Below are 9388 nucleotides of genomic sequence, written 5' to 3' on the forward strand. Positions count from 1 at the left end.
TTTTTCAGTGCTGATCTGATTGGTCAAAAGACCAACTAGTGAAAAAAATATCAGAATTGTGGAGCCTGTGTAAACGCAGCCTATGAGGACTCAGGACAAGGTGTTACAACACCATCCAATCTCCCAGGGTTCTCATTATACATGTACTCCACTTTATGGAGCATTCCGTTTATTTCCATTTAAGTTTTGAGTCAATCTAGGCCATATTTGGGCAATTAATTAAAGCACACATGATCAAAAACGGACAAAGCATAAACAAAGGATAAATGCACAATTCACAATGTTGGAATAGAAATTACATAGCACAATATTCTCAAGACTTTTGTGGTAGTTTGACGTTAATCAACTACAGTGTGATGCGGAAAATTGAATGTAATAACTTTGAATGTAATAACTTTGCATTAGTGGTCTATAAGTAACCAGACATTAAGCTCTCTCGATCTTTCCGTCAATAACATCAAAACAATCAATATGAGGTCTACCTCTTCAAGTGGGCCATTTTTAAAAAACTATTTTCTATTTCAAAACAGCAGGTGGCAGGAATGTGCTGTCTATCTCCATTTTCTTCGCTGAATACGATGACAATGGATTCCTGATTCAAACTTATGCAAACATGACATTTTATCTTCCACAAAACATCACAGTATGTATACTGTCAGAAAACAACATGGAATTATTTATTGTAACAGTACATTCTCTCATGTATTAACCATTTATTTTGACAGATTAATTCAAACTGCACAACTAGTGAACACTACAGGCAAAACATAGTTTAAGATTCCAGCAATTATTTACAGAAATAAGTTTTATTTAGTTGTATTAGTTACATTATTATTTACAGAGGTTCAGCTTTTGAGTCTTGTACTGTATGAAGACATCATATCTAAAGCTCACCTGAGTCCAATAGTCTAAGTGCAGCAGTGGAGGCTGGTGGGAGGAGCTATAGGAGGTCAGGCTCATTGCAATGGCTGAAACTGAGTAAATGCAACTGAGTCGTGCATGTTGTTTCCATGTGTTTGATAGCGTTCCATCTATTCCATTCAAGCCATTGCAAGGAGCCCGTCCTCCTGTAGCTCCTCCCACCAGCTTCCACCGAAGTCCAGTACATGGCAATAGGGTCCATCATTTGAGTTACTTTGGAATCCGTGTATAGATCAGGAGCTCTGGATGGCTGAAGACTTGGAACTGACAGTGATACAGGCACAAATTCAACTCCAGTTGAGCTGCTGAATGACAAAGAAATGTCTGTGTGAATCACACTAATCTGATAGTCAGACACAGCGTTCTCTGGATCTCGCCACCCGAAACCCTTATCTATAATCCAGATCTCCCTCCATGGTGGGTTTCTCCATCGCAGCCTCATCCAAAGATGTCTGTCTTTTTTACTGTACTGACTGAATTTCTCTTCTGCTCCACTCTGTCTGATTCATTGTACTCTGGCTCATGCATTATGCATTGAGGCTCCTTCCGGGTGGTTCTACTGGCAGGCGCAGGTCTCCACAGACATGTTGGGGTAAACCTTCAACACCATGTTCCGGCTGGGGTCCAGGAAGAGAACACTCAGAGAGCTCATCCTGTCCGGAACACAGCACGGCTCCGGAATGCCGGGAACGATTCCCACCGCCCTCACAATGCTTTGGATGGTGGCGTGGTTCGAGGGCCGGGCAACCTGGGAGCCAGAGAGGGAAATAAGCTGGAGTTAAGAGAATTTCTCTTTCACAAGGGAGTATGATGATGACATCACGTTTGTCAGGCATGTACACTATATATACAAAATATGTAGACACTCCTTCAAATGAGTGGATTGGTTATTTCAGCCACAACCGTTGCTGACAGGTGTATAAAATCTAGCACACCGCCATGCAATCTCCATAGACAAACATTGGCAGTAGAATGGCCTTACTGAAGAGCTCAGTGACTTTCAACGTAGCACTGTCAGAGCATGCCACCTTTCCAACAAGTCAGTTCCTCACATTTCTGCCCTGCTAGAGCTGCCCCGGTCAACTGTAAGTGCTGTTATTGTGAAGTGGAAACGTCTAAGAGCAACAACAGCTCAGCCGCGAAGTGTTAGGCCACACAAGCTCACAGAACGGGAGCTGAAGCACGTAAATATCATCTGTTCTCAGTTGCAACACTCACTATCAAGTTCCAAAGTGCCTCTGGAAGCAACATCAGCATAAGAACTGTTCGTCGGGAGCTTCATGAAATGGGTTTCCATGGCCGAGCAGCCATAAACAAGCCTAAGATCACAATGCACAATGCCAAGTGCCAGCTGGAGTGGTGTAAAGCTCGCCGCCATTGGACTCTGGAGCAGTGGAAACGCCATCTCTGGAGTGATGAATCACGCTTCACCATCTGGCAGTTTGACGGATGAATCTGGGTTTGGCGGATGCCAGGAGAACGCTACTTGCCCCAATGCATAGTGCCAACTGTAAAGTTTGGTGGAGGAGGAACAATGGGCTTGGGCTGTTTTCATGGTTCAGTCTAGGCCCCCGAGTTCCAGTGAAGGGAAATCTTAACGCTACGGCATACAATTACATTCTAGACGATTCTGTGCTGCCAACTTTGTGGCAACAGTTTGGGGAAAGTCGTTTCCTGTCTCAGCATGACAATGCCCCTGTGCACAAACCGAGGTCCATACAGAAATGGTTTGTCGAGATCGGTGTGGAAGAAGTTGACTGGCCTGCACAGAGCCCTGATCTCAACCCCATTGAACATCTTTGGGATGAATTGGAACTTAGACTGCGAGCCAGGCCTAATCGCCCAACATCCGTGCCCGACCTCACTAACGCTCTTGTGGCTGAATGGAAGCAAATCCCTGCAGCAATGTTCCAGCAATCTAATGGAAAGCCTTCCCAGAAGAGTGGAGGCTGTTATAGCACCAAAGGGGGACCAACTCCATATTAATGCCCATGATTTTGGAATGAGATGTTTGATGAGCAGGTGTCTACATACTTTTGGTCATGTAGTGTATTTAATCCAGCATGCCCTTCGTCATCTGATCAATTAAAGCAATTCCAAGCATCTTTTCAATACAATGGAAGATTTTATTTACTAAATAAATACTACATGACACACTGAAGTAAAACACTATGCTAACTTACCTTAGGAATAGGAAATCCACAGGTGCCTGCACAGTAGTAGGCATCAAAGGCTTTCGGGGCTAGCACCCACTCGCTCCAGCCGATGTCGGCAAAGTCCACTCTCAGGTAACGTCTGGCGCAGACTCTGGGCTCACTCCACTGTCTCCTGCGAGCCTTCTTCATGGTCCTCTCATCAAAGCTCAGCACCTGGGGCTTATTCAACCCCTCACTGCTCTCCTGGCCATGCTTTTGCCCATATTTCACGGAGGGCTTGATCTTGGGAGCCAAATAAGTGCTCTCCCAGAGCTCATGGCTCTTCAGGGTGTTGAACTGGACCTCAGGCAGGTCGTTGTCCAGTATTTGGTCCAGGGGGGACAATGCTTCTCTTTTCAGCCTAGACGCTGGAGGAGATTCGTTGGATGACCGGGTGGGCTCCTCGCCCGAAGGGAAAGGCCCGTACCTCTGCAGGGTCATGGCCACACTGTTGGGCTCAGATATGGCCATGTCGTTGGCATACGCCAGGACGTACGGTAGAATGGCTGGAGAAAGACGCTCCTGGTTCCTCTGGGGCCTCATCCCGAAGTCAAACTCAGCGGTAATGAGGAAGACTCCCAGGATGCGGGCCTCTTTGACTACAGCGGAGACATCCCTTGTCTGCCAGGACCCTCTCCTGGGAGGGGGCAGGGTGACGTTGCCCAGCAGGGAGCCAAAGGCAGAGTTAGGGGACGTTCCTCGGAAGAGGAGCTGGGACGGGGGATGCCACTGGAGGCGACAGGAAGCGCTTCGGGAGCGCCGGCAGATCCAGGGTCGGTGGCGGGGACGCTGGTCCAGGAAGTGGAATGTGGCGGAGAGTATGTCCTCCGACTCCTGGATGGACGACAGGTTAAAATGGAACCACACACTGTTCTTGGAGACTCCTGCAAAAAAAAGACAAGACAATGGAAAGATGTGTGGTGACAATATTCTCGATTCTAATCTTTATTTTTCAATGTAGCTTACTTTCAACAGTTTTTTCTGCAAAGTATAATGTCATAAAAACAATGAATGATTAGCTACGGGTGAAATAGCATCACATACAGCAGGTTATAGTGCATGCTACCACATGGCACGATAACGATCTGATTGCAATACACACCATTTGGATTACAATAAACAATCATCTTAATTTCATCCCTTGACTCCCACTGCTGTTTGAAAGATAAACATTGCCCCTGAAAAGGTCTCAGACATGTGGAAATGCTTAGGAGCGCACGAGAAGAATTTTCCATGTGCCTCTAATGGCGTCATAATCGGCTTTGGTCTAATATGTCATGGATATTAACAGTAGCCTATACTCTCTGATCACATTGAGCTTGTATCAAGTAGTGACAGTGCATGGTGGTGCTTATATTAAACACATTCAGTAGCTAAACTGTATTTATTATTTACGTTTGACTCTTGCAAAATGATATTTATGTCACTACTGTTCCAACTGATATTGGCTACTGTAGCTGCTGCATCCTACCTACAGCAGCCCGCCACTTCATATTAGGTTATGTGATATTACAGTGTCATGCAGTAACATATGCACATATAATAATAATAATAATAATAATAATAATACATTTTATGTAGCAGACGGCTTTCGGGACACTCAAGGACATCTTACATTAAAAAGGCCTAAATAAAATCTACTGCAGTACATAGGGCAGGAGAACACTCACCTGGAATAGCCTTAAAACTTCTAACGGTATTTTCGTCTCGATGGCGTTGTGGTTCCTTACTGTACTTTTCATAGACTTTAAACATATTGATGGAGACCATGTCCCGCCGTGCGCTTTCGCGCGAGGAGGTGCCATCGGTAGTTTCGTGGATATCGCTGTCCTGCTGCGTAATTTCGAATGGCTCCTCTGATAAAACTTCCCCCATACCGGAATGAAAAAATAACATAAAATGCAGAAGATGTAAGAATATCTTCGTCATATTTTCGATGCAAAACGAGTTATTCCATCAAGTACCGTCTTTCTTTAGTGTTTGAATGTGCCAAAATGTGAGAAAAATCCCCCACAGCTCTCGGCAGTGCAATTCCAGGACGCGCTTGATTAGTTGTTTTTCTTTTTACTCATATGTAGATTGGAGTTCAACATTTAAAAAGGTAAGTCGTATGGCAAACTTCACAGCGTATTGCTCCGCACTGTTTTCTTTCTAACAGAGAGACCAGGGGGTAGACTACTGCTTTAGCAGTGACAGATGGTGACGCTTTGCAGCGCCCAGCCAACGAGAGAGTCAAGTCCGCAGATCTCCCCCATTGTGGAATTACTGTATGTGCTGGCTGCTGTTAAATGTACAGTGCTTTAGATATTGCAACTATGAAAACAGGAATTATATGATATTATTATTAAAGGTTTTCATACATCATTTTGAAAAAGCATTTACACTCTAAACCGAACTAATTAAATACATTTTGACTGTTTGAACTATAATGTCTATTTCGTTTCATTCTGGATAACCATAGGCATGATGATCACATAATGACTGGGACACAGGGCACTCCCTTGTAGGGAAGAGTTGCATGAAGAATTGATGTTTCGGTGGCATGCCGATATGTAAAGATATGTCTCCCTTCCTGGTCTCTCCAGCCAACCATGTGATGTTAAGACCTTTTGTGAGGTGCTCTTGTTTTTCTTCCATTTCATTCTTTTGTGGCCCCTCGGTCGGAGGGGCCTGCTGGAGCCTCCTGCGTTTCTGGGGTCTTGATGTCTAGTTAACAGCAGCACAATGCGGACCCTGTGAGAGAGGTGGTGACAGCCTGGCTACTGGGGTCAGTGAGCCATTAAAATACCTTCTACTGGCCCGACGGGAATCACTGGGGCCTTTCACACCATGCTTTACATGTCCTGCAACAGCACTAAAGGCCCCTGCTCCTGAAGCACTCACTAAAGCAAGGATTGTCACAAGGTTTTCACTACATAGCCCAAGCAAGATCATATCAGCCTCAGCTGTCATCATGTGTCGCGATCATGGTAGACCCTTCCCATTAGAGCTACCCATAACTTCCTTTGTAACAATGAGGTTGGAATAATACTGTGAACTTGTGAAAATTGTGTTAATGCCCTTTTAGTGTAAGAGCTGTTTGAAAAGACCACCTGGTGATGTCACCAGGCGGTAAATTAGTTAATAGACCAATAAGAAAGCGAGTTCCAAACCTCTCTGCCAATAACAGCTAGTTTTCAGTTTTCCCTTCCCCACCCAGACCAATCCAAAACAGTCCTAGAAAAATGATTGCTTGAGACATTTCTCTTAGCTAAAAAACTATTTTTGTTTCTTCTGGACCATTTTAATTGAAAACAATCACAGTAAGGTACTTAATTGTTACCCAGAAAGGGTAACAATTAATTTTGAGATAAAAATGGCTGCATTGGACCTTTAACTGTTCATAATTTCATATTTTTTAATCGGTACAGCAGACACTGGCCAAGACAATAGCCCCTCACACATAAGACCATTTAACGAATGGCATTCCATATGACATCATGCATGCATGAATCACCTCTGGTAGAGAGATGAAGTAGGGGGACAGAAGAAAATGCTTTGATTCACAGAATATCTGCCTGGGGCGTTCATCAAGGAGTGAAAGACAGTGAGTCCGCCATGTTGCTTTTGGCTGGACACCAATCTCCCCTCGACTTGTTTTCTTACTGCTGGCTAGGACTAAATGACCGCTCTGACTGATTTGGTCATGGATGTCCAAGGGCCATGAAAACCCCTCCATTACTCATCTGATCCCTGCCAAGATGTTCATGTGTGATCACACAGACCCTCACCAGACTGGGTCCTCTGCCATACCTCCCTCATGGACACTCAGAGAGAAGAGTTCACATCAATGTCCCCCTTCTGAGAAAAACAGACAGCAAGACAGACAGCCTTCCTCTCCCAGAGAGATATCCGGAACAGCTCCTCCATTTGCATAGCAGCGCATTTAGCGATCAACGCCAACAGAAGATGGAATGCCTCCTGGAAAGGATATGTTATGACAAATTTATGGCCCAAATCTCAGCAAATTGCAGGGTTTACTGGGTATAGATGACATCCGAGTGGGACTGGAGTAGTTTATCCCCCCCCACACACCACCTGGGCTGCTTGCTGACAGAATGATCACATCAGGGTGTATTTCTGCAGGCCTTGTCTCGTCCAGCCGGGCCACTCAGACGTCTCTGAATAGAGGCCTGAACCAGTGCCACGGCCTGTCGGAGCTCCGCATAAAAAGTGAGTGATTTATCATTGGGGTTCAGACATTTGGGTTCAGTAACAAAGGTAAAGAGCTGCTCTCAGCAGTGCGAGCAGCACTAACCGAGCGGTGCAGCTCCTCTCCTGAGACCCACTACATCTGCAGAAACTCAACCCACGGACAGAGCCAGCAATCAACATGATGGATTTCACCTCCAACGTTCGCTTCATGTGACCCAATTAGAAAACGACTTTTGTGTGTTATTATTACTGCAAGAAATCATTATGGATACAAAATTAAAGTATTTTCTCTGACCTCTTATGAATACACCAAAGTTATCTTTGCCTCAGTAAGGAGCGCTGGAGTTTTTCCCTTCAACTCAGGAATAATTGGCTGTAGATAGGGGAAATCCCTTAGCACTTAGGCAGAGAAAGAAACCATATAGTCTTGAATCAAAGTTACATCCACTCATTAGATGGTTTTATTTCTTCAGCTCATTTTCTTCAAATCCCAGAGTAATCTTTAAGCCTCTGTATACAGTCTGCAGTATATCTACCAAGACACTTACAACTTATACAGTAAAGCACAAACACTTACACAATTGACCGTCTGAACTCTTACCATTGCACTCACGCACACAATCAACTGAGATGGACCATTCTCTATTTCTTATGACGCTATGTCAAGTTAATATCAGTTGATGATCACTTTCCAGAACGTGAACTCATTGCTTTGATTACTTAAAGCAAGTTCTAATTGACTTGTTGGTCATTCTTAATGCGAGATGCCTATCTGAAAACAAGCAAGCCTGATGTGTTTGGGCACTTTTGAAAAATGGACAAAGCTATTGAGTTACAACCATTATTCACTGTTGGAGGCTTCTGTTTGGACGACACAGTGAGTTTTGCTGAGAAACAGCTGTATCTGCTTCAGGCAGGGGGAATGGGCCACGCCAATGGCCCAGTCGCTCTACGGCCCCTCTTTTGTTTATGCCTACGATGAGTTGCGGAAAGCGTGATTGGTCATAGAGCGTTGTATTCTATTCACATGGTTATCAATCACTTCAAGGGCTCCCAAACAGGGAGGCCATTTTCTCATCATCATTCAGTCAGTGAGACCATTACACTTCACTTTAATGCACCAAATGGACTGACGACTGGCACTGCTCTCTCCCCTCTCATCCACACCGTTTCGTTGGACTGTCTATAAATCACTCCGTAATGCTGTGACTTTGGCCCTGCGCAACTGTAATTGATGAGATTTGCCCTTAAGTCATTTTTTAATCTCGTCTATGTGTGATATATCAGTGCTCGGAAGCAAACGATTTGAATGAAGTGTGTAACTTATCAGCCAGTTTTGAAGTTGTGCCCCCTTCGCTCCCCTCCAGACCCTTTTTTCATGAGAGAGAATGGAATTAGCTTGGTGTATTTCAGACAGACTTTTCTGGCCAAGCATATTGTTTTTCTTGGCCTCACACAGTAAGTCTGCCATTACGGGCTTTTTTTTGTGTGCCTTTAAATATATTTTTTTCATTGATCCATATGGGAATGCTTGATTTTAAACAGGATTTAAGAGGATGCTATACTCTGTTAGGGGCCTGGATTTGCTACCCGTATTCTCATAGTGCTTTGATGAAATACCCAGTAATATCGATAATCATGATAATAGTAGGAGATGGCTGCCGTTTTAGGATCTCCTAACGAATTGTGCTATTGAGTGCGTTTTTTTTGCGTTATTTATAACTTATTTTGTACATAATGTTTCTGCCACCATGTCTTACGACCGAAGAGAGCTTCTAGATATCAGGACATTTATTACCCACCCCGTACTGGAGGAATACTTTTTCTTTAACGAGTCAGACGGGAAGGATTGACTTCAGACGCCCGACAAGGCCCTCATCCCTGTCATTTGCAGGAGAAAGAGATGGAGATATCGGGGACGAAGGTCTGGGTGCCTCGTAAGGATCCGACGACGAGTGGGTAATCTGCCTTTACCATCAGTCCTATTACCCAATGTACAATCATTGGATAATAAAATAGATGAGCTACGCCTGTGTATATCCTACCAACGGGACATAAAAAATCTGTAATATCTTATG

General features: G+C 44.3%; 1 protein-coding gene across 1 annotated transcript; it reads right to left on the reverse strand.

Annotated features, from left to right (window-relative positions):
• Positions 1 to 129: 129 nt before the first annotated feature.
• LOC129835196 (growth/differentiation factor 10-like) lies at positions 130 to 5326 on the reverse strand. The gene is made up of 3 exons (XM_055900694.1): positions 4787 to 5326; positions 3105 to 4000; positions 130 to 1669 (listed from the first exon to the last, which is right to left on the reverse strand). The coding sequence occupies exons 1-3, from the start codon at positions 5043 to 5045 to the stop codon at positions 1478 to 1480; spliced, it is 1347 nt and encodes a 448-aa protein (XP_055756669.1). The 5' UTR covers positions 5046 to 5326; the 3' UTR covers positions 130 to 1477.
• Between the last annotated feature and the right edge of the window lie 4062 nt (positions 5327 to 9388).

This window comes from Salvelinus fontinalis, chromosome 1 (genome assembly GCF_029448725.1).
Source record: "Salvelinus fontinalis isolate EN_2023a chromosome 1, ASM2944872v1, whole genome shotgun sequence".
Taxonomy (NCBI): Eukaryota; Metazoa; Chordata; class Actinopteri; order Salmoniformes; family Salmonidae; genus Salvelinus; species Salvelinus fontinalis.

What these genes read in the sequence shown, in the direction of transcription:
- LOC129835196 (XM_055900694.1), bottom strand. Translation starts at nt 5,045, where the DNA reads ATGACGAAGATATTCTTACATCTTCTGCATTTTATGTTATTTTTTCAT. An exon ending in AAGTTTTAAGGCTATTCCAG is followed by an intron (nt 4,001 to 4,786) that starts GTGAGTGTTCTC and finishes TTTTTTTTGCAG; the next exon opens with GAGTCTCCAAGAACAGTGTG. An exon ending in GTGGATTTCCTATTCCTAAG is followed by an intron (nt 1,670 to 3,104) that starts GTAAGTTAGCAT and finishes TCTGGCTCCCAG; the next exon opens with GTTGCCCGGCCCTCGAACCA.